This window comes from Amblyomma americanum, chromosome 1 (genome assembly GCF_052857255.1).
Source record: "Amblyomma americanum isolate KBUSLIRL-KWMA chromosome 1, ASM5285725v1, whole genome shotgun sequence".
Lineage (NCBI taxonomy): Eukaryota > Metazoa > Arthropoda > Arachnida > Ixodida > Ixodidae > Amblyomma > Amblyomma americanum.
This window is the reverse complement of record NC_135497.1, coordinates 142,995,143-143,020,366: the sequence shown is the minus strand read 5'-3', so window position 1 is coordinate 143,020,366 and position 25,224 is coordinate 142,995,143. Positions and strand designations below refer to the sequence as shown.

Here is a 25,224-nt window from a genome sequence, read left to right as displayed (position 1 = left end):
TTTCACAAGTGCACTGACACAGATTCTTAAGCACACATTTAAGAAGGTGTGACAAAACATAATCCACTTCAAAACTGGCAAACAGTCCTCGGTATAGATGTCACAAATTTGAATGACGGGTAGTTTTTTTTTTTTTTTAATTCCCTCAGCCATAAAAGCATCTTTTGCTGTCACACAACTGTCAAGATACCAAGAATGAGCCAGAGATTCAATTTTTACTCAGAACAATAACAGGGTGCAGTTCTCTTTAGTGTCCCTATAATGAAAAAAACTATGTTCACTGGCATGTTTACCGGCACTCCGAATTAAATATATGCAGCTTAATCCTGAGCATGTGAATTACACAGTGCAGCATTAATTCTCGAACAATGTGCTCTAGATGCAAAGAAGCTAAATGTCTTGATGTGCACCCCCCCCCCCCCCCCCCCCCCCCACACACACACACAGCGCTCAGTGGCTACCAAGCTTGAGGTTGTGGGTTCAATCCCAGCCCTAATTACGGCAGCGTTTCAATGGAGGTGATATGCAAAGAGGTGCCCGTGTAGTTGGCAATGTCAGTGCACACTAAAAAACCTCATGTCGCTGAAATTATTCCGGAGCCCTCCACTATGGCACCTTTCTTTCACAGCACAGTTGGAGTGTGCACCGAGAAGTGAGACAGTTACTGCGTTTTTCCTAAAAAACAATTTTCAGTTTAGGACGGCTTTACAGCTGATGGCAGTATTACTACCAAACATGGCCTAGATCAATATAAGCAATAAACTGCAAAACCTCATAGCAATAACTCACTGCGTTCTTAAAACAAATGTAGGCTTTTGCATGATTTTCAAACATCACAGCCTTCTTTGTTCTCCTGTATGACTGCTGATATTGACACTTGAAGTCACATGATAGAAGATCACCTGGCTCTTGGTCACCTGCTTAAGGTACCATGCAACAAGAGCACAAGGTCATGGCCAATTAAAAATATAAGGACAATGACTGCGTGACATTATTCAGTCTCATACAAACAAAAATGCCATACTTGCATTCAGGATCCCAATTTTTGCGCGCATATTTGTTAGCACTTCATGATCGTATGCTCCCGAATCATACTTCTACTATTCTACATGTAACGTTGGCACGCTCTACTACACTATCAAACCATGTGTTCACCCCTACTTGCGAGAATTCGCAGTCTGAGCTGCCTTGGGCAATCATGGAAGGAGTATTCAAAGTTCACTATACCCATGTTTTCAACCTGAACTCGGTCAAAAGCGAACTTCTTTCAAATAATAATACACACTTGCGTCGAGATACAGACAAGGTGGGCACAGAACGCTGGCTCAATGGGGAATTTTCAGGAGACTAAATGATGGCATGAACGTTGTCTAAGCTGATGAACTGAGGGTAAGAAACCACTTGTTGCGGCTTCCACGGCGAGGGGAGATAGATTACAGCTATGGTAACCGGGCAAATATCCATTCAATCAGTTGAGTAGTAACACGGCGAGTTGAGCTGCGCTGCAAAACGTCGGTTTACACAAATCTCGTCCAGTTGACCGTGCATAAGGCAGACCTGCGATCGCAAATGCAACTGCAAAAACCTGCCGTCGCACGATGACAAAAGCGGGACTTCCTTTTTTCAGTAAGTTTGTACTCCTTGGCTCATACCATCCCCCAACATGTGCAGTCGGCTCCGATCAATCGGTTGCTGGACCATGTCAAACATCAAAAATTGAGCTGATGCTGGCATAGAGCCTTTCACACAGTTCAGGCTTACTAATAAAGCTGCTGCAACATATTTCAACACAGTACGTTAAACGATCGACACACAAAAGAGCACGTTGAACACACATTTAGGGTTAAGCAAGTAGGCCTAAAGCGCTTCTAAGCTCGGACGTTCCATGAACACCGCAGAAGCAGTCGATAACCACGCTGGCCATGCCAGTGAATCCCGGCTGCTTCAAAGGTGCCCATGCCAAGCACTTGACAAAACCTATTCAATAACTGCACTCACCAAACGCGAGTCGCCCATGGCAGAAACGTCTGCGTCATGGCATACAAACGCCGCAAACCGACATGTTTTGCTAAAAATGGCGGAGGAGGTGGCAGCCGTAGAACGCTGGTACGGTAGTACTACGGTGTTCTTTAGTTGGCCGGAGCACGCGCTGACTCCACGTGCCCGGTCTAGCAACAATGTATCGAAAGTCGAAAAATAACTAGAGAAGGTGCAGTACATTCGTATTTCACTACATTTCAATTAAAAATGGCGCATATTGTATATTTTCAGCACTAAATTTTAAAATTATGTGTTCAAGATATTTATATAGTCAAGATGTGAATTCAGCAGGAGTCAGCACTGTCAGCACCGGTCAGAGCTTCCGGCTTCTGGTGCTTCCGGCGCTTCCGGGGTTTCTAACCTGCCCTCCGGCTTTGCGTTGCTAAGTTTAGTCGGTTTAGATTGAGAGTATTATTACTGTCGTGGCCTCAGATATGTAGAACCAGTGACATTAAACTAGAAGGGCTCAAGTGTTATCTAAATGGGAATGCGCCTCGCTTGATTACGTGTCCGCCCATCATTTCTGTCAATATCTTCCGTAGCTGGTGCACGTCTTAAAACGCCGATTTTTTAAGAGTATGATGTTGTCGGGCGATTAATCACCGCCTGAGTTTATACTCTTACATCGCGGTCTTGCGGACCGCTATATTCTAGTTCATCTTAATACTGCTCTTGGTTTGTCGTTTTAGATAAAGGCAATGATATAATGGCAGAGCCTCCGAAAGTGACCGGTCTGTCCCCACTTGAAGGGCCCCCAGGAACCAAGGTTACCATTCGTGGTGAGAACTTGGGCTTGGATCAAAACGACTTGCTCAGTGAGTGTTGTTTGGTGTCTTCCCATTACGTTAATATTATATATCGCAGATAAAACCAGATATGAAACACCGAATTGAAAAATTCGCTCCTTGATCATTTGCAGATGTGACCATCTGCGGAGTCGACTGCTCTATGTACTCTGAGTGGAAATCCTCCAGCAAGATAGTGACACGGACACGAGTGTGCACTGGACGAGGCGAGGTTCTCGTCACCACGCGATCAGGGGGCGTTGGAACATGCACCGTAAATTTCCGCGGAATACTGGAGGTTATAGGTAAGGCGGAAGACCATCTGCCGATGCTTGAGTTTTCCTCTGCATGGTATTGATCTGTATACAGTTTGTAGGTAATTGTGTACGTCTGTACTGTTTGTCGGTCTTCTGAGCCCATTTAAACTGCATGCATCAGTATAGATTGTTCTAAAAGATTCGGGACTTGTAACTAAAGATCATTCTTCATGCTGGAATGGTATTCCATTAAAACCCACGTTACAGGCACAACAGTTCGCTTTATGCTACCTGATTTTGCATGCGCACACTGTTAATTGATTTTACTTTGTTCTGCCCACTTGGGATCCCACTTACATAAAGGATGAGTGCAGATGACCCCCCCCCCCCCCCCCCCCCCCCCCTGCTCTAACTGGTATGTGTTTGAGTCCATGTCAATGGACCAGACACTTGCAGTCTGCTGGCAGCCTGATGTGTTAGACATCATGGGCTCGCGCACTTGCGAGTGGGACATACCCATGTCCTCTGCATGGCGTAGCCACTTCAGGCGAAGACAGGAGCAGGGGCCCTAACAGCAAAGCTCATGCTGAGTGTTTGGGCCTTAGAAGCCTGTTGACTGGAGCAAAACACTACCTTTGCCCTGGTGTCTCGCAGGTGGCACCCTGGTGCCAATTTAGCTGGGAAAAAATTGTCATTTACTATTTATTTACTTATTTACATATGCTGCAGCCCTATTGGGGCTATTGCAGGAGTGGAGGAGAAAAAAACAAATAGCATAATCAACAGTTAGCAGCACAATACTAGCATGATCATAGGTTTGCAACAATATTAAAAAGTTTTGTAATTGCTGTGAGCATATACTACCAGGCAGAGAATTCCAGCGTTCTACAACATGTGGGAAAAAGCTAAATTTGAACATATTTGTGTACGCATGAATAGGTGACACATTCAAGGAATTATAGTTCTTAGTAGATAAAGGTAAAGAAAATAAGTACTCGGGCAGTTAAGCAAAACAAGATGAATGAACATGACTGTGGAAATATTTTAAGCACTCGTCATGCCAAGTACAAAGGCCTAAGGTAGGAAGGGCCAATGACGGTGAAAAATTCCATTCATACCGTCGACAAATAAACCGCACAGCTTTCCTTCAGGCAAATTCAAGCTTATTGATATTGGTCTATTTATGAGGATTCCAAATTATCGACCCTTACATCAAAAATGGATGGATTATAGTTTTGTAAGTTGGCAATTTTGTGTCTTAGAAGGCAACACAAAGACCGTGTTTCAGGTGCCTGAGCCTCCTGATTGCACAGTTACAAATTGTGTTAATGTGTTGTGATAAAGACAGTGTAAAAGAAAAAAGAAGACCTAATTATTTGCATTCATAGACACCTTTAAAAGAGTGACCATTGAATGACTAGCTGTAAAAAGATGGCACTGCAATTACAGAATGACATGCACACAGATTTACGAAAATCTGTTTGCATTTGCCAAGTTTCACACCATGATGAGCAAAATGACAAAAATGACTCAGATGCTTGTAATCCTCAAGGTACAAACATATTTTAGAAACAATGTTTTGTGGTAAATCATTTATGTATAGAAAGAATAGCCATTAACTTCTTATCCACTCATTTATTGTTTGTTTTTTTCACCTTTCCTCCTTTCTTTTCTCTGCTTGTGTTTTTTCCTTCACATTGGCATGTTAGATTAACTATTTATGATAATTTCTCTTCTCTTGTCTGCTCAGTTCTCAGACAAGTTACTTTTGATTTAGTAGTAGTGATGTACACTTTGCATTGGCATTTCTCTCTCTCTTGTTCTATCCCCATGGTGGGTGACATGTCACTGTCAAATACTAGCTCACTATAGGTAACCCATGCCTCCTTCCTTCTGGTTGCCCCCTAAAAGGAAGTGAAGCAATATTTAGTTTATACATTTTAGTTCAGGTATCGAGCTTTGTTTTGGTCTTTGCAGGTCCTACAGTTGAGTCTGCCATCTGGGTAGATGAATCGCACATGTTTTCAGATGTGTTTGGCCGTAAGGGTCATCCTACATCTCCTACCCAGTTACACCCTGAAGACCCACTTGGCATTTCAGATGAATCTGTGTGAGTGAAATCTTTTTGTTTGTTTAGGCTTCGTGGCAGCGTTCAAACTAGGAAATCAACATTCAATATGTCAGTCTTAAATGATGCTGGTTTAAATAAAAAATTGACCGCTAAGGATTGGAATGAATCTTTATTGTGTATAAGAGAAATGTAAATACATTACGCTACTATATGTACAGAAGGAGGCGTTTGGGTCGGTGACTGAAAAAGGTAAAATCTCCTAATAGTACAGATTGCATGAAAAATGTTAAGTTAGCACCAGTTGTCGGAATAATTTTTGAGGGTATGAAAAGATAAGAAAGCAAGATTTCGCAGAATTGATATTTACTCTGCTTGTGGAATCATTGCTTACTTTTGACCGCAATATATCCAAACTTTTATGCATGATTAGTAATGCAGTATCATCAGCATTAAAGGGGCTCTGAAAGGGACTCTCAAAGTTGCGGTATGCCTGGGATATTTAACTCTTTCCTTATTGCACAGAAATGGCCGAATTAGGGTGTATTGAAAGAAATAATTTTTTAATGAAAATCACCAAATGTATCACACATTGTAGTGCATGGTATTGTAGCTTATTAAATGCACTTTTGAAACAAAAAAAGTGCCAGATTTGTGTGGGCAAAACTTTTTAGAAATTTATTGGTTAAAAAAGAATACAAGCAATACAAAAATAAGCCGCTGCACTGAGCCAGAAATTAATTACGTAAAAAAAAATTGAAATATACCAAACGTTGCACATGTTCTTGGCTACCATTCTTGTGATTTTCAGCTATGTACACGGCCGTCCACTTCTACCTTGAACACCGCTCTGCTTGGCCAGCGCTCCGCGGAGCGCCTCTCGTGGGCACCTGGGGAACTAGCGCGCAAGCGCAGTGATAGCTGTAGGTGGAGCCTCCACTGTGTCGTCTGCTTAAGCGCGGCGGCTCTGCCAAGGCGCGCTTGCTTTGCTGTAAAGCTAACTTTGCTCTTGCTATGCGCACGAAAATCGAGAGCCCGCACGGTTCCAGGGAGGTGCAGCAACTGCGCTTGGTTCTGTGCAGCACATGGTATATCGGGGGCAGTTGCTTCTCGTGTTTTATTTTGTTTATGCGCTCACAAAAGTAAAGGCTGTCACGGGCAAAACTTGCTCGATGCCTCAGCCAAGTCTCCAAGCTGTGATGACACTTCCACAACTTGATTGCTCTAGAAGAACTGCAGATTGGGCTAGTTGGTGTTGATGCATAATGGTGGTTCAACAGCGCAAACACACACAGACCTAGAAGGAGACGAGACACACAAACCAGCGCTGAAATTCTAACTGATGCAGCTGAGCAGCACATCAGTTGCTCAGCAGCTTCGTACCGAGCAGCTAGAGTATTCTCGCGACTCATACGATTGTTTTCATCAGCTCAGCTGGGCGCCGCAAAGTCGGCGATGAATTCGTGGTGCGGCCTAATTTTTGAGCTTTCAATTTGCGAAATGTTCGATTCGTTACTGACCTGAAAGCAAGAATGTGAAGAAGTTAGGAATTTCAGAGAAAAAGTCTCATTGCATACGGGTGTTACCCGAACCACGGCCTTCATGTGCTAGGGAATTTAACTCGCCTTCACGCCGCCCTTAACTGCTGCTCATTTGCAACAATTTTCTTCGTGCTATTCATGCAAACAGATAAAAGCGTTCTAATTGAATATTTAGTTAAGTTCATACCGGGTAATCGGTACACCCAAAAATCAGCATGGAGTAATTTTAACACGCTGTAGGATTGCGATGAGTATATATTACAACTCCGAAGGCAGTTGCAAGGGCCATCGCAATCTCCGGTCTTGAATATTATCGAGAGCTTGTGGGGAAACATCAAAGTAGCGTTGTGCTCCCGCAGCCTACACGGCTTGTCGTCAGACAACCTTTGGTCTGCCGTGCAAGAGCGCTGAGAGGAACTCAGGGCGACGAATGCTGAGCTCTGCGACGCACTTTACGGATCTGTTCCAGATAGGATGAGGGCGGCGATTGAAGGTGGCGGAGATGGCACCCCCCTCTAGGCGATTGGTAGCAGCGCCAAAGTCGTCGCAAGAGTGTATGTGATCCCGGCTGTTGAACGCTGTCACGGCCATTCTACTTTCAAAATGCCCATTTCTAACCGACCCTTCCCCTTTTTTGTCTTTAGAATTTCTCATTTTTTGTCCATGTCTGTTTTTTGTTCTCTATCAGTTTTCCCCATTTTTTGCCGTTGTAGCCGGCGCATTGTTGGACCGTTCATAGTCGCTTTTCATCAATCTCTATGACGCCATGCATTGATCAGTGACTTGGCGGAGCCCAGCTTTGAGCTGATGAAAACAATAGTGCGAGTCGCGGGCATATTCTAGCTGCTTGGCATGAAGCAGCTGAGCAACTAAGTTGTGGAAGTGTCGTCACAGCTTGGAGACTTGGCTCAGGCATCGAGCAAGTTTTGCCTGTGACAGTCTTTACTTTTGTGAGCGCATAAATAAAATAAAACATGAGAAGCAACTGCTCCCGATATACCATGTGCTGCACAGAACCAAGCGCAGTTGCAGCGCCTCTCAGGAACCGTGCCGGACTCTTTATTTTCGTGCGGATAGCAAGGGGAAAGTTAGCTTTACCGCAAAGCAAGCGCGCCTTGGCTGAGCAGCCGCGCTTGAGCAGATGACGAAGCGGAGGGCCCACCTACAGCTGTCACTAGTTCCCCAGGCGCCCGCGAGAGGCACTCCGCGGAGCGCTGGCCACGCAGAGCAGTGTTCAAGGTAGAAGTGGACGACCGTGTACATAATACACTGCACTTTCCGTGGCCTTTCAAGTTCGGCAGTATGACTGCTGCACCACTAGCAAAAGCTGTCGCATGAGAACATGAAATGGAGATGGATGCGGGATGTGCTGCACATTATACTTTTTCTTAGTTCTGCTCTTGTTTTTTTTTTATAGCAGAGCTTGCAGTTCCTACCTTTTTATTTTTTATTTTTCTGTTGGTAGTGAATGGTTTTTATAGGTGAAAAGGGGGCTTGGCATTCTTTGACAACATCATAATCAAAAATCTGCCAGTGCATTTGGTAAAATATCTTGGCAGTATGTTCCAAAGACCCTAAAACACCAAATAAAACTACTCTCATTATTTACAAATCGACGCACTACACAAAATAAGGACCCCAACCTAAAATTTGCTGCTTGATGACAACGCCGCATCTCTCCCCTAGCGGCGGAATTCTGAGGCGTTTATCGGGTATGCCACAGCCGCAGCACTTTGACTGACCGCCTTCGCTAGTGTTTGCGTGCTGCCCGTGCCCGTAGCGCCCGTCTCCTCACGGGGACGAGTAGGTGTCCGATGGCTGCACCGTGCACAGTGTTGAAATGGGAGGTGCTAGCTGCACCAGGCATTACCCCTTTACCTTGAGACAAGTGGGCGCTGGACGCACTGGACCTGCCTGCATAACGACCTCGCAGGGGATTGTATGCCCTCTCCGGAAAGTGGAGACTTCCTCCCTTGCAGAGGAAGGAGAAAGGGAAGGCGCAGGACGATCGTGGAGGGGCTGGGAGTAGTTAGTAGTGTGTTGACCTGCCAAGGTCGGTGAAGTAGCGTGCCGCCTTTTCTCCTCCAGGGAATAAATGGTGGTTGTTGTGTTGCAGAAAAAGAATGTGTGTGGTGAGTGATTGATAGCGTAGATCGGATCACTCTGTTACTACATGCAGATTATGTTCATCGGCGAGCAGTTTTAGCGATGACTGAAGCGGCGCCGTGGTTGACTAGATGCATGGAAGCGTGTTGCTTGTGTCACGGGCCTCCCACTAATGATGCATTAATTCGCTTACTGGTGTGTTTGTTGTCAACAGAAATCTACTCAGATGGTAGGATTCGTTTGATGCAGGTCAAATATAGGTGTACTAAAGCAGGGCGCTGAAGTAGTGATTAGGAAAAAAAAAAACTTGAAAAGCACTGCAGTCTGCTGCATTGGAGAAATGCAAAAGCATTTGCGTTTGAACATCAGCAACTTTTTTTTTTAAGTCAATGTTGTCAGGTGACGCTTATCAAGTGACTCTTGAATGACGTCAGCAACTTTTTTTTTTGCAAGTCATTGTTGTCTAACATCAGTACACATCCCCAACACGCTTTACCATCATACACACCACAATGTGTTCACTTCCTGCCTCTCTAACACGCTTGAACCAACAATCCTTTGTGGCATATGCGTTGCGTGCCCAGCTGGCATGCAGAAGGCCTAGGATCGAACCCCAATGCCGGCAAGTTTCTTTTTTCGAACGAGGTCACGTGAAAGGTACCACTTCCTATGGACACATTTTGCGGACAACTTCCGGTGACCTGTTTTCCTGCACATGAGGCATATAATGCTTTCGTGTTAATAATACGAATGACCCATTGTGTGCAGCAACAGGAGAAAGAGCACTGCTGGTGCCATGCAAATTGGCAGCGCGTACAACTGCAAAGGTGAAGGTGGCAGACGCCATTCCACATATGAACTAGCCGTGTGTCGTACACACGCGGCAACAGTGCTGCTCTGCAGATAACAATTATGCACTGTAGAGCCTGAAGTGGCAGCTAAACATAAGTGGAATAGCGGTACGTGGATGGCATGGATGCCACAAACTCCATGATCGGCGACCGGCGGACTACGTCTGGTCAGTTCATGGAAGAAGGGAAGACCTCGGGAGAGGTGGTTGCGTCATTTTTTGAAGGCGGCCCCTCTGCTTCCCCCCTACTTGCTCGCCGTTTCAGCGTGCTTGTGCATGCGTAGCAGGCATTGCAGCAGACGGCACTGCACCCAGCATTACTATTGGCTGCGCTGGCGGCCAAAGACTCCCAGTAGCCCTTGCAAAAGCGCATGGCTTCCGACACTCTTTTTGGCATGCGGCTTGGATAGCGAGGGCCTCTCACGAGTTTTTCTTCCTCCATCGGTCAGTTTCATTTTTCATGTTGCCTCCTTGCGTTAGAAAATGAAAAGGCAAAACAGAAACCAAAGAAATGGTGCAAACTAGATGGCGCAGCTTGTCCAGGGGTGCAGCCTCGAATTTTTGGGGGCAGGTTCAAAATGTTCGTCATATATGACAGGTGGCCTATGGCGCGGTAAGGAAATAAGGAAACAGTTAAGGACTCCAGTTCATGAATATTCTTCAAGAATTTTTTTAATGCATTTGTTAGAAGCTGAGTAAAGGCGCGCTCACACTAGCGGGAAGCTTCCCGCGCCGGTACAGCGTCAACGTCGACGCTGCCTCGCAGCTCCTCGGAATGACGCTCACACTACGCGCGTTTTCTCGCTGCGGTTGTCTTGGAATGTGGAGAGAGGAGGCGCTGAGGGAGGACCCGAACGAGCAGAAAGAGAAGGGGATAGTCACGTGACACTAGAGAAGACTGGAAAGCGCACCCTGCTAGCTCCCCTCCCGTCGCCCTGGCAAAGCAGCCGCCGAGTGCCCCGGCCGGCCGGACGCGCGCAGCCACCGCCGCCGCCGAAGGGATCACTGAGCTGGGACCGACGTCACGGTTCACGGTCGGCGCCCATTGGCTGTCCTTAATCACCGGCACGGGAAAAATAGGTGCCGAACCCATCGCTCCGCGGGACGGGAGAGCAGGCTGTCCGCGGGAGAAAAACCGGCTTGGGCGGGAAGCGGCATGCGGGAAACGCCCGGCGTTGCGCGTTTTCCCGCTAATGTGAGCGCCCCTTTATGTGTAGTCAAAAATTTGAATTTCAACGTCTTCACACCTTTCAGTCTCCTCTCACCACTTTTTGCAAGCTCAAAGGTTGACACTGCTCCGCTGACCACACCCGCTCAGTCCTACCAGCAGCTGCTGCCGCACGCAGTAATTTTCAAGGGGTAGGCAATGCGTCCTGACCCACTGGTGTGACGTAACTGACTGACCGTGGCCATGGTAGCTACGTGATATCTGAAAGAACATAACCATTAGCTATCTCTTAGGAAAGATATGCAGCAGCTTGAGACAGAGGAAAACGAGGGTATGGAAAAGTCGCTGCAAAGGACTCACCAACTTTTGCTTGCGATGAATACTGTTCTCTGCTGTATGTATAAATGTATTATTTGACTCAGGTGTTCATGATGACACAATGCAGTGATTGAGCGAGTTTATGTACTCTCCTTAGAAGGTGTTTCAGAGCTTCTTTAAGTAAGCAGGTAGACAGCTAAACATAAGGGGAGATCAGTGATGAGGAAAAGGAGCAGATCAAGGTCTGATTCAAGAGGTATGAGTCGGGTACACAGTATGAATAAATGCCGGATGTGCGTACAAATTGCACTCAGTCATATCATGGATTAATGTTAGAGATTCCAGGATCTCGAATAAAATGTAGTGGACAATAGACGATATGCGAAACTGCGCAGAAGTCTGGCAACACCACGCCCATAGCTTCCGTTTCCCATCTTGGTTCGGTTTTTCAGGTGCGTCTTTTACTAGCGTAGTTGCGCGGTTTCTTGATATTGATGAGGCTGCTAAGAATCTCATAAGCAAAATTTAAAAATCAGCCACTGCACTGCTTATACTTCTCATCATTTACCGAATGTAGGTTCTTTCTTTTCGTTTAGTCAGCGCCAGAATGCTTACACCGCATCCTGTGCTTCACTTGAAGTTTGGCGCTGAAAATGGCAAGAATCGGCATTGGGAAGTGCATAGTAAAGTCCACCTCTGTGCCATTGTTGTTTTAGTGCTCTAATTCAAGCATTCGTTCAAGCGTCGCGTGCTGTCATCGCAGGTTTTTTTTTTTTTTTTCAAGTGGGCAAAACTTCGCTGGTAGGGCAGTGAGTGGTTTTGTTGTGCTGCATGCATCCATGCGTTAACCTGGTGCAACTTCTCCCGCACTGTAAACATTTGTGCGCTCCAGCGTTAGCAGCTGCATTCAAAGCAGTGTAATCACACACGGACAGCCATCCCTTTAACTATGATGTGCGATGCACATCCACGCTTTTCATTGTCACCGTTGCAAATCCCGACACAGTTACAAGTGTTGATTTTCGCTGTCTTAGCTTCTAGCGGCACATTTTAAACAAGGCGGAAGACATGTGTAGCAGATATTTCACTGTCAACAGTAGATATTAACAAGAGAAAAGCAGGTGCGTATTGTTTGCAATATTGTAAGCAAAGATGCAGTTTCCTTTTTTTTTTCCAGGTTTCCTTCATGTGGTGTAGTATAGCGACCCTCCCTGCAGCCATGAAAAGTGCACTTGGCTACAGAAGAGCCTTTCTTTTTTTAATAAGCTTGCATCGCATGGATATCTAGTGTTGAAAGGCTGAAGAAATAGAACATTTGAGAATCAGTTTTTTTACATAGCGTATGCACATCACAAGGAGGCATTAACGTCCATGACATGTGGGTGCGATCACACATTAGTGGGAAAGAATGCCTGGCACCTTGCGACAACTGCATGGTCGAGAGAGCTTTGCTAGTGCTTCTAAAAATAACAAAACAATTGAGAAACTCAACAACTGAACATGTAGAGAACTAAGCAGCAAATGTCACATGGTTTTTGAGGGCACTGTAGTTTAAGTTGACTCAGCCGATGGAGGGTTGTAGCAGGAGCGCGCATGGCTATGATTTGCAGGTAAATTAATGAATGCTCTTCTTTACGGCCGGACTGAAAAAAAAAATTGCCCTGTCTATTGCACTGTCCAAGTGCGTGTCTATTTGTTTGCATCTGATTCATCATGCACTGTTGGAGAGTTACTAAATGCTCAAAATTGGCAGCAAATAGCTTGGTCCACTTAATCTGAAAATAAACCACATATGAAGCTTTAGCCAGTGCAGAAAGTGAAAGCTATAAACGAGTTGGCGCTTACACATGATACCTCGCATTGCATTTTGTGTTGTTGAACGTTTGCACGCAGTAGAAAAATAGTAAACGAGAAGCTGAAAAGTATACTTGGCTCCCGCATGCATCGTAAGATCTTTGCAAAATAACATAGCGCAACAGTGCATCGGCGTCTCACCTTTCACCCAAAGCACAGCCTTCTTTATTGAATGCCGGGCAGCAGGGTTAATTTTATCTGTTAGGTATGTTGGAGCTAACTTTATAATTCCTGGACTAAGACCAAGCTCACTTTGTTAAAGTGCACCAAAATCCATTAAAGGCTAGCACGAAATTTGCACACTGCAAATCGGAAGAGCTGCACTGTATTGGAAAACTTGGGTTCTGTGCAGTTGACTGACTTGCATTGTGAGGCATATCTAGCTTTTTGTAACTCTTTAGTGATGTACCTAAATGGCTGTCAAATTTCAAACAAGGCCTGCTCTTAGCAACATAGCTTCTCTTGAAGTGAAGGCAGGTACTTTTTGCTGATGCTCAGTGATGCAGGGCTGATGTTCACTTCCAGACTGCTTTGCTCTACAACCGACTTTTTGCTTGTGTTCTGTATGCTTGTGAGTTAAAATTTTTCATATTGTTATAATGGTGCAAAATTGCTTCACAGGAAGCGGTTTCCAGAGGAAGAACTCAGGCAGCTGTTTCCAGAAGGTACTTTTTTGTCACATTTTTATTCTTTTGTGCATTGAACTTTTCAAGCCGGGGGCTTTATTATTTATGTAAATCACTTTTCAGTGCACTTTTAAATTCAACTTTAGAGTACTTCATTGCTGCTGGCATTGATCAATAAATATAATGAGCATGGCGTTGTACTGAACTGCTCTGCCTAAAAATATAGTCTCGCGTCGATTCAGATCTTGTCTCTAATTTTTGAAAGAGAAGGTTGGAGTCACAAAGTTCTGAACGACTCCCTTGCAGAAAACAACTTTAATTGGACAGTGTTCTGATATGTCATTACCAAGCAAGTTTTGGTGCAATGGCAATATTCATTTATAGCTGGCCCATGCAAGTAAAAGTACACACCAACTCAGCAGTACTTACAAGATGCATAGTGAATGAAGGCGTGGTTTGTAGTCCATGCAAACTCTATTCCTTCTGGCTATGGCTTATAATGCTGCTAGCTAAATATTTACCTGAGCTAGCCAGCACAGTTCTGTTTTTTCTTCCCTCCTCCATTGTTATGTGCAGACTGTTCGCATGGCAAACTGAGTTGCCTGTTTCTTTTCGTGCTTTATTTGGTTTGGCAGATCTAAGCCAGTAATGACTAGGTGTTCTTAAAAGCAGACCATTAGGAAATTTAAAATGGGAAGACTGTGGTCCTTAACATATGCAATGTCATGCACATTTGCAATGTAAACTAATATTTTTTTTTACATTTGTTTCCATGGTTTATTTATATTTCAAGGTTCAGGAAATTTACTTTCCGAGAATTTCAACCCTACTTGGTACCTGTTGGAGAACTATAACAGCACAAGGTAAGATATGGTGGCTTTTAGAAACTAGAAGTTGGTCACGTGACTATGCTTATTATTTGTTTTTTTAATGCAAAGTAAAAGATGAAAACATGAAAACAGCCTACTCGCACTTGTTTTTGCTTTAATTTAACCATTTTAATTGGAAAGTTTTCTGATATGTCATTACCAAGTAAGTTTTGCTGCAGTTAGACAGGCAGAGCAGAATGGTGGGTCTAAAAATTAACATGCCGAAAACCAGAGTAATGTTCAACGGTCTAGCAAGGGAACAGCAGTTCACAATTGGTAGCGAGGAGCTGGAAGTGGTAAAGGAATACGTTACTTAGTGCACGTAGTGACAGCTGATCCTGATCGTGAGAGGGAAATAACTAGAAGAATAAGAATGTGGAGCACATATGGCAGGTTCTCTCAGATCATGAATGGCAGTTTACCAATATCCCTCAAGAGAAAAGTGTACAACTGCTGTATCTTATCAGTACTCACCTACGGGGCAGAAACGTGGAGGCTAACGAAAAGGGTTCAGCTTAAGTTAAGGAAAACGCAGCGAGCCATGGAAAGAAAAATGATACCTATGTGTAACGTTAAGAGACCGAAAACGGGCAGATTGGGTGTGGGAACAAACGCAGGTTAATGACATCCTAGTCGAAATCACGAGGAAGAGCTTGGTCCTTAAAGGTCCGATGGTCCTTAAGGGTAGCGTAGTGGGTTCCAAGAGAAGGTAAGCGTATTAGGGGGCGGCAGAAGGTTAGGTGGGCGGATGAGATTAAGAAGTTTTCAGGCATAGGGTGGATGCAGCTGGCAAAGGACAGGGTTAATTAGAGAGTCATGGGGGAGGCTTTTGCCCTGCGGTGGGAGTAGTCAGGCTGATGATGATGATGAACCATTTAATGCCTTCAGTTTTAAAAGCTAGCTTTTAGAGGTCACACTGAAACCTCTCTTGAAGTCCACATATCTACATCTTGCTGATTTCAAGTTGGTGTCATCGTAGCACATTTAGATATACAGTCGACGATTGATTTTTCGGACTCTCTAGGGACCGCAAAAACAACCGAAAAATCGGGCAGTCCGGAAAATCAAATTTCACTGAAAAAAATCACAAACTTATTGCCAGTATGCCGGAGGAAGGGGTCAGTTGTATTGCATACATTCTGAAGCTCCTCATGACTAAATTTCGCTGCGCGTAATGTGCACAGACGACGGGCGGCGACCGCTTTCATGAGCTCTGCCTGGCTGTGCTCCCCTTGGCATGTCGCCGATGAACATATGGGTTGGGACAAAGTCGAGACGGGAAAGCGAACACCCTGCTGCGAAAACTGCGCTGCCCCCACAATACCATGGGCTGAGAACGAGGACGGGAAGATGGCGAAACAATAAGAACTGCAAAACGGCCGAAGCAAGCGGTCCATCGGCATTGGCCTTTGTCATTAGGCCTAGTGACTAGAGCCAAAATCGGCATCGTATCCGGCGATATACACTCTGCGGTCGCTTGCGTGTAATGAGAGGCATCTTGCCTGTCATCGAAATGTCAGTTGTTTATGGTTTTACGATAGAAAAGTTGCGGGGCATTTTGTCGCAGGTACGCTGACCTCACTTTGATGCACCACCACTTCCTTCCGTTGCTCGCCGTCTACCTCCCGTATTCGGGATGAAAGACTCAGCACAGATGAGTTTAGCAAACTCTGACTACTGTTCAAGTTCGTGCAATGGAAGGCATTCAAGAAAAGCACGAATTCGGAACCACGCGGGCGCAATGTGCCGACTCGCACACAATTTCAGTGTCGCAATTTAGGGGGCTCCCTTTAAGCTTGAATTTCGTTTTGTTTGATCAAGGTTTCGATCCCTCCTACAGTTTGAATTAATGAGGTTTGAATTAATTGTATGGCAGCTTGGGTATTGGTTGCAAGTGCGAACAGGCTCCGAAAAATCGAGCAGTCAGTTGCGCTGCGTCCGAAATTTCAGGCACTCATATACATTGGCTCTATGGGCCATATCGCGGTGCCGCGAAAAAATCCGAATAATTATAGCATGCCCGAAAGATCAGGCGTCCGAATTTTCGGCCGTCGACTGTATACCTCACTTGGTTGCACATTTTGCTTTGTCACACAATTCTTGTTTCTTTCAAATTTGCCACCTGCCTTATCTGCATGCGATGACAGCACTATGAACAAACTGTTGCAAGTCTTCACTTGGGAAAACTGGTTGATGCAATAGTGCAAATTATGCCACTCCGAATGTGTTGTACTATTGCAATGTCCTGCTAAACACTATAGCTTCCGTAGTTGGTCCAGGAATTGCAGAGAAAGCACTCCATACTTTTAATCTACAATCTGTCATAATATGGAGAGGCAAATTTGCTTAATATTTCTGTCTTTTTCTTTGACAGTTTCAATGATCTGAAAGCCGGACTACAAAGTTTGAAGCGTAAAGTAGGCCAGATGCAAGAAGGTCCATCATCATTTCTGAAGTCCAATGTTAATGCCATTGTTATTTGCCTTGATGTCCTTCATGGTGAGTTAATGGCTGCTTGAGGCAGACAAAAATTAGAGTGATAGTAATTTTCTGTCTTTATCTTTTTGTTTTCTTACCTGAAAACATAAAGATCTTCAAAAGGCCATGGAGAAGGATAAGCAAGAGATGGGGGCTGACTTGACTGAAAAGCTGTTTGAGGCAGTGACAAGTGGGTAGTATCTTGTTTTGCTTTCTTTTTGCCTTGACTTGTGTGACAACATTGTAAATTAAATTTCTCTGGGACTTGAGTGACTTCTTACTCTATATCAAATGTTTGTATTGAAGGATCCAAAAATGAGGCAGAAAACATCTTTGAATCTATCCTGGCCAGGAAAGATCAGGCAGACTCAACACGCAATGCACTTGGAATTTTGCAGAAGTTTCGGTTTCTCTTCAACCTTCCTGTCACCATCGAGAAAAACATCCAGAAGGTAATTAACTGTAAATGTCCTCTAAATGTCATTTCATTTTGTGTTATTTCGTGAAAATTCACTGTCACATCGCATCTGCATCTGTCATGATCGGTTTTGTCACCCACTGGATCTGTTAGCAAAGAAAATCCATTAGCGCTTTTTTTTTCTTGCTTTACTGAGAAGGGTTGATAATTCTTTGTGTACAGAAGTAGACTCAGTTCTTGTGCACAGGGTTGTTTCAACATGTACTGCCCGCAGTGACATAATTGGCAGAGATAACTCTTTATTTTTTTATACGCTTAGTAACTTCACCTATACAGGTAGACTATTAGGCTCTGTGCTCCTTGCACATGTTTCATCCAAGCTGCTTAATTCATTCCTTACTGCAGAAAAAGCTTTAGAATGGTGTGCCTTAAAAAAATTCATGGAGGCATAAATATAAGCATTTCTGTTTATTGTAGGATGTCAAAATAATAAAATAATAATAATAAAAAGGAATGGTTAATGGAGTAAATTTTGTGACTAAAACTAGCAAATACTGTAAATTTCAGTGTCCTAGAACATGAGAACTGCAAACACTTGTTTCGGTGCACACAGGAAATCGGTTTTAATAACTAGAATCATTCAGTCACTAGTTGATTCACAAATACAGCCATTAAAATTTCAGGGTGTTCTGCCATGGTTGGGATTTGCATTAAGTCATCTTGCTGCATATTTTCTGTACATTTGGCAGCAGATACTGCAACATATTGAGGAAGATGTTGAGGAATTTGATTTAGTGTGATGTTATTTAGGGGATATTTTTCATGCTGTAATAGGGACAGTTAAGACCTCTGTGAGTTGAACCTCGATGTAACGAACACTGATATTACGAATTATTGACGGAATCGAAGTATTCCTAACTATTTCTAACAAACACATGCAATTTCTACTTTATATGTACAAAAGCGGTTTGCCATGAAACGGGTGTTCTCCCTAGCGCGAGGCAGTGCCGTTTGGATGGCGGGAGGCAGGCAGGTTTCGCCTCACTACACAAGTGACTGGTGGTGATGCAGCAAGCGGTCACGCCAAGGTTCATGCTTTTATCGTGTTATCTCGCGCTCTCCTACAGCACCATGGAAGATACAACAGCGTGGAGGGTTGGTAGGCCGGCCGCCCTGCGATCAACACGCACTCACACCCATCAACAGCGCCCCTGGAAGCATCGGCGCGTACGCGTGTTGCCTTGCAGCTTTCACTGTGGTGTACCATTTTCCACCTGACACGGCTGTAATGCACAGAATTCACCCTAGCTGGCACTTAGCTTGCCGTTATGTGCTTGTGGTGCTGTGTGGGGAAGCCAGCCTGATGCACTTTTTTTTATTTTTCGGGAATCCTCCGAAAAACTTGGAACAGCGCTAAAACTTCAGATAAGGTCTCCCCATTTCTGTAGTAACGATCGCCTGAGTTGTCTTCACTGGCTAAATTGTGCTGCTGTTGCGTCCGTTGTTTTGAAGAAATTTTATATTAAGAATTGTGGCAGTATCAAACCATTTATGAGTTTTTACCTATTCTCTGTAACGAGGTTTGACTTATTAGGTTAGGTTAGGGTGAGGTTAGGATGCATCCTGACATCGTCAGGTGACATCTTACCAGTCCCATGCCAGAGAGAGTCAGCAGTGTGAGTCTGCAAACCCTGCATAGTGTTTGTAACAGTATTTTCTGTTTGTTAGTACAATAAGGTTACATTCATTTATGCACTTTAGGTCACAGATTTCCTTTGACATATTGACTAAGTTATCATTTACTGAAATAATTGCTGCACATGCCGACAAGATCTGTGCTGACACGTCTTTCGCTGTTTAATCTTATTCATGATCATGTGTGCTTGTAATGCATTGCCGAATAGTTTGTGGCACATGCTTCTGCAGATGGTCTGTAGCTGATGATGTGTTTAGTGGGAAAAGCTTTTAAGTGGTGAATGATTAGCTACTTACATTTTATTTGTTAAGATTATTTTTTATATCGATGTTTGGCCATTTGTGGCTGCAGAAGATATTTTCTTTTGATGGGAGGAGTGTGTAAGGAAGTAAAAATGTCAGTGGACAAAAATTTTCGTGTCGGTCAGTTTCAAGTGCACCGAAGGCATAGCGGGCTACACAGAGTTGTTAAAGGGAAATTGGGGACAACTTCAGTATATTAGTGTTGTGAGTAAAAATTGGTTCTCTGGCTCTTCCTGCAGTTGTTGATGTTTTCCTGCAGCAAAAGATGCATTTATTGGTGAAATAATTGGATTTAAAAATCTTCCCCCGCTCGATTAAAACTTGTGATGTCCTTATCGAAAAGACCGGGTTACCACCGTTCTGAAGTGAATGGTGGTGTAGCTTAGCTTCCGGGATCTGTACCAAAAATCGGTGTCAATACACGTTTTACCTACAAAATTGGCCAGTGGCGGCAACACCTGTAGTTCATGTTTTGGCCTTTTCTAGCTGAAAAAAGCCCAGTTCTCAGTGAGAATGGTCTCTTCGCGATTAGAACATGCTGCCATGTCAATAAAAGCCTACTTCTGTTTGTCCTCAGTGCCCCCCTCAACTTCTTAATTGTTTAGTGAACAAGATAAGCGATTAGCATTACAAAAATTAGGGGGACACTTAAGCTCCGCCTTTAAAGGTATAACACAATACCGTTAATGGCTCCCTTCAGCGGTTTCTCTTCACACACAGTCACTGTTCTTTGTTCACATTCACATAATTATCACAACACAGTTTCCACATTCTTGTCTTCGAACTTTCCCACACTGCAGTTCGCATACATAATGTTACTCTAATTAGTATCTCAGTAATAAGCACGTCTCTTGTTCACTCCATAATAACCACATTACTAGGGTTAAAATTAAGCCAACACCACACACTCATCGCTGTCCCCCTTGTACCTCAGCCAAGTCAACGTGCCTGCGTGGCCTAGCCTGTAGCTGCGTTGCGTAGCCCGTAGCACTACCCAAGGGCAGTGGGTTCGAATCCCAACTAAATTGTATGGATATTTTTCTTTACATAAAATCAAGTACTTTATAAAGTTAAGTCATTTGTGACATATACTCTTTAATTCACATTGCATTGCCTCTTTTTAATTATTTTCATTCTAGACATACACGTCGAAACCACAACGCAGCCGGGACAGCGCCGTTTTTCCGCTGAGCAGGAGCCTTAACGCTGCCGCTTTAATTAATAGATCTCATTAGTGCCAGCCTGCAGTGAACAGTTTGTTGGAACTGTAAACGAATTTATAATTTTGAAGTTCGCCTTTATTTTCGGGAGGCAGGAACTTAATGAATACTTGGGCAGGTTGGTAATCAGGCATAACAGTGTAGCGCAAAAACATGAAGCGTGAAGAAATTGTGTCTGCAGTGTGTGCCTCGGTTCTTCGTTCTTCATCCTTCTTTTTGTTTTGTTTTGTTCTACACTCTTATGCCAGATAGGAGTTGTGTGTGACATCACTGACAGTGAATGTTGCATGTGATGAGAGTTAAGTGGCCAGGCACTCTGACATGGGCTGCTCACTTGTGTGCAGTTCCAGTTACGGATTGTGCACTTCATGCACACAATTATGGGCATCATGCCACTTTAGGCCAAAAAATGTTGGTGATGTTGCTAACGCTTGTGGGCTGCAAATTAAGAATCAGATAGTTCAGCTGTTTTTGATGAGTCATGATACATATAAGTATACTAGCGCAGCACTTGTTTCAGCGCTTGTGTGTCCTGTCTTCATTGTGTCTTTTGTTGTGCTACGCTGGTATACTTATAATATGTATTCAGCAGCTCTGAAAGTGGTTTTCATACTGTATTAACTAGGAGTGTAAAACATCTAAATTGAATGGCTATGAGCCTGCTGAATTTGTTTATTACACATGTACTATCACGCTCAGTATGACTTGCAATGCAGCCCGAGTAAACAAGCTAAATACTCCGCTTTGTAGTAAAATAATGCGTTCTTATACAGTGCACCAAAATTGTACAAACATTGAGTGAACATTATTTTTTGTATCAATGGCTAAGTGCACAAATTTCTAGCAGCGCACGGATGGCATCGCTTCAAGAAATGACCTCTTGCCGCAACTTGTTTTACAGCTCATATTGAGCGCATTAGTACCTGCAGTGTCATATTACAGAGAAAGCATGTTTTACGTTTTGGCTGCATAGTTAATGGTGATTACTAGATTTTTTTGTCATTTGTGGTTTGAAGCTTTTTTTTCCCCAAAGTGATTTCTGTGCATTTTTACTAGGGAGACTATGACATCGTGATCAATGACTACAATCGAGCAAAATCTCTGTTCCAAAACACTGAAGTTGCTGTGTTCCGGAGAGGTATGTCTGCTTACTTTTTTGCTACTTTTGCAGTAAACTTTTGTTCATTCATTGATTTTGTCCTTCTACTCCAGTTTTTAATGATGTCGAGCAAAGAGTACAGCGGTTTCGTAATGCACTCATGGACAACCTCAAGCAGCTTCCTATGCCAGTGGACGAGCAAAAGCGTTTGATCAGGTAAGCTGCTATGCACTCACATGTGATGTGCCGTCTAGATATTGGCATTCTTGATGAGCCTGTTAAACTAGGAGTTCAACATGCAGAAATCAGATTGTGATTGTTACACAGCATGTTGAATAGTGACGAAACTTTAAAACTGGATTATTTATTTATTTATTTATTTATTTATTTATTTATTTATTTATTTATTTATTTTGCCGCCGCGGTGGCTGAGTGGTTACGGCGCTTGGCTGCTGCCCCGAAAGACGCGGATTCGATCCCGGCCGCGGCGGTCCAATTTCGATGGAGGCGAAATTCTAGAGGCCCATGTACTGTGCGATGTCAGTGCACATTATAGAACCCCAGGTGGTCGAAATTTCCGGAGACCTTCACTACGGCGTCGCTTTCGGGCGTTAAACCCCCATAAACAATAAACAACAATATTTATTTATTTATTTATTACCTCAAAGACCCCGGATATGGGGCATTGCATGAGGCATGACAGACTACAAGATGATGGCCTCAATCTTTTTCTTGAATTTGATGGGATTGGTAAGGGGTATGGCTTCTGGCGGCAGATCGTTCCAGTCCCGAGATGATTTGACAAAAAAAGATCAGAAATGAGATGCAGTTCTTGCAGGGGGAGGGTACGCGGTCTTGCTGTGGGGAATGCGGCTGGAGAGACGATGTTCTGCTGATATGATTAATGCTCCTAAAGATGAATGATAAAACTTATGGAACAAGCATAATCGAGATATTTTTCTTCTTGTTTCAAGGCTAGACAAAGAGACTCTGCATTTTAGAGAAGACACACTAGTATAATATGAATAATCACAGTAAATAAAGCGGATAGCGTGATTTTGTATTTTTTCAAGCGTTAGTGAGAGGTTTGACTGATGAGGGTCCCATACTGTTGAAGCGAATTCTAATTTAGGTCGGACGAAAGTTTGGTAAGCTAATAATTTAATGGAAGGGGTAGCAAAACGAAGATTTCGACGTAGAAGCCAAGTATTACCATATTCAGACTGCACATATGCGAGCTTTTTTTTTGCTTTTTTTGTCAGATACTTGATCAGCTTGGAAGTCCCTGGCAGTCCAGCATGTGATGCAATCCGACATAACTACAGCTGGTTGTTTGATTCTGTTATGGCGTGTAAGAAGAGGCATTTAACTATGTGTGAGTCATCTACATAACTTATACTGGGTTCTGCTAAAGCTTCTTGCTCTGCCTGGTGTTTAGTGAGGTGCGTGGATGTTACAGTGGCCATTGATGAGGAATATGAGCAGTTTGGCAAGAGTGGAGACGAATCTCAGCCAAAGCAGGTGCTCTTCGTGGAGGAAGTTACAGAATTGTTCCAGAAGCATCTTCCTGATTTCTGGAAGTTAGGCCAAGCCTACTTTGCTGGAGACCTGTTTGTGTTGGAGGTATGTGTGCTGAGGTTGTCAAGAAGGTAAGCTCAAGGTCAAAAAGTGAAGGTAAGCTGTGGAAAGTTAATTGATTTGATGCAAAACTTACATCACAAGCTTATAAAAAAGCCACAGTTATAAAAGTGAGTCACTGGTTATCCCCTTCACTGTCTTGTGCTTGTTACTTGTGCTGTTAGTCAACTATTTGTATATATTCTTGCAAGCTAGTAAGGCTAGCTTCTTCACAGTTTTCACTTGTGTTGAGGTTGGACTATGCCTTGGAAACTGCAAAGTAGAGGCAGAATGGTGTGATGCTACCGGATTTATTCACATAATTTGTGCACTTTTTTTTTTTAAACTAAGGTTTCAAAGAGGGGCTGCATAAATTATACAAATATTTTGCAAACACGTCCTAAAAACTCTTACAAATGTCATAGCACAGAATATGTACTGTATTTTGCCTATTATGACCTATATATTGGGGTTCAACGTACTGTGTATGTTTAACTCGCACCCCTTGCTGGCCAAAAGAAAAAGAAGAGTTGACGCCAAATATAAGACATAGCTCCCACCCTGCCACACATTATGTAGTTCCCCATGAGATGGCATGATGGCGCGTGCCCATCTCAAAGCGATAAACACGCAATTATACAATCACAAAGCCAGCATTCACGGGCAAATGGAGATAAAAGGTAATAAAATGGTGCCCTCGTGTGCAGCTTGGCTGACTAACAGCAAACCGAACAGCAACACGAACAGCAAACGGTTCAGTAGTTTTGTATTCTGGCTTGTGCTGGAGGTTGCCAGAAGTTTGCTCTCGCAACTGTTCATCCAAAAATATGACCGCCAGCGCAAGTGAGTGAGCCAGGTGAACGGCGCGCAATTCGTCCCTTCACTACTCGCTGCACACAGTGGCACAGCCACACTGATTTTTTCCCAAGCCTGCTTTGTGCACACGTGTGTGCATGCTGGTGGTCTGGTGCAGCAGGGAACGTACAATATGCAAGTGCAATTTATTTTTATAAACATGGCCAATAAATTAGGGGTGCCTAAATTTATTACATGAGCACACAAATAATGCTAATGAATACGGTATTTACAGTGCATGCTGTATTGAATTGTAGGCTGTGGACACTTTGAAGGCATTAATGGGTTTTTATTTGACATATATGACTCCCCCTCCCCGCCAAAAAAGGAGGAGGGATCGTAGGCTTTCTAATGTTCTAGCTTGGTTTTCCACGGGTGACTGCTTTTCTCGCCTGCCTCAAGGAACACATGCGCTGGTCTCTTCCAGTGGATTCTCATGGAAGGAAGCTTTGTCTAGGGCTGGAGCCAGATCACCATAGTCTCATTGCCATGAGGCACAATAACTGCCGTGCCTCCTGACTATCGTAAACATCCCGACCATAAGGCACACAGAATGGCATATTCTCTTTCAGCCATCACTTGGTGCCTGCGACAAAGGTTGGCATCTCAGGGTGCAAAGCTTATGCAGGAATGCCCAAAGTTGACTAGTGCCTTGCGACATAATACTATACACGTTGGTCTTTATAAGAACAGTAATAATTATATAAACCATTAGTGCCAATCTGTTCATGCAGCTTAAAATGCACTGTATTTTTGCGCGTATAGACCTTCTTCACCCTGCGACGTCACGAAGATGTGGTGGCACTGATGTCCCCAGTGACTTTCGCATGGTAGTCAAAACTGGTTCCGCCTGCCCGTGCCTACCGCAGCTGCCGCAGTTACCGGCGGCTGCATCATGCCTGCGCACTGCAGAAGCAACATGTATTGACGAGCTGCATCACTGTTGGATCCGCGTAGTAGCATAAAAAGGGAAGTTAAATTAGCCTCGATAGGTTTCTCGCAGATAAGTACCACAATAGGAAACTGGCTAACAGAGCATGGGCTGCGGTAGTAAAGC

General features: G+C 43.9%; 2 protein-coding genes across 6 annotated transcripts in view; one reads left to right on the top strand and one right to left on the bottom strand.

Moving 5' to 3' along the window:
- LOC144113784 (ubiquitin carboxyl-terminal hydrolase 10-like) overlaps positions 1–2,153 on the bottom strand; it is a 100,411-nt gene extending 98,258 nt beyond the window's left edge. For all 5 annotated transcript variants that reach the window (XM_077647095.1, XM_077647098.1, XM_077647097.1 and 2 more), the window contains exon 1: positions 1,999–2,153. In XM_077647095.1, the coding sequence (XP_077503221.1) occupies positions 1,999–2,016 (18 nt within the window). In that variant the 5' untranslated portion in view covers positions 2,017–2,153. The remainder of the gene's footprint in view (positions 1–1,998) is intronic.
- A 228-nt stretch (positions 2,154–2,381) lies between these two features.
- Positions 2,382–25,224, top strand: part of Sec5 (exocyst complex component secretory 5) — a 50,717-nt gene continuing 27,874 nt past the window's right edge. The window contains exons 1-13 of the mRNA XM_077647094.1: positions 2,382–2,616; positions 2,730–2,855; positions 2,960–3,130; positions 5,060–5,192; positions 13,609–13,652; positions 14,407–14,476; positions 16,857–16,981; positions 17,073–17,150; positions 17,267–17,412; positions 21,653–21,734; positions 21,809–21,911; positions 22,958–23,070; positions 23,155–23,318. Of these exons, the coding sequence (XP_077503220.1) occupies positions 2,747–2,855; positions 2,960–3,130; positions 5,060–5,192; positions 13,609–13,652; positions 14,407–14,476; positions 16,857–16,981; positions 17,073–17,150; positions 17,267–17,412; positions 21,653–21,734; positions 21,809–21,911; positions 22,958–23,070; positions 23,155–23,318 (1,338 nt within the window). The 5' untranslated portion in view covers positions 2,382–2,616; positions 2,730–2,746. The remainder of the gene's footprint in view (positions 2,617–2,729; positions 2,856–2,959; positions 3,131–5,059; positions 5,193–13,608; positions 13,653–14,406; positions 14,477–16,856; positions 16,982–17,072; positions 17,151–17,266; positions 17,413–21,652; positions 21,735–21,808; positions 21,912–22,957; positions 23,071–23,154; positions 23,319–25,224) is intronic.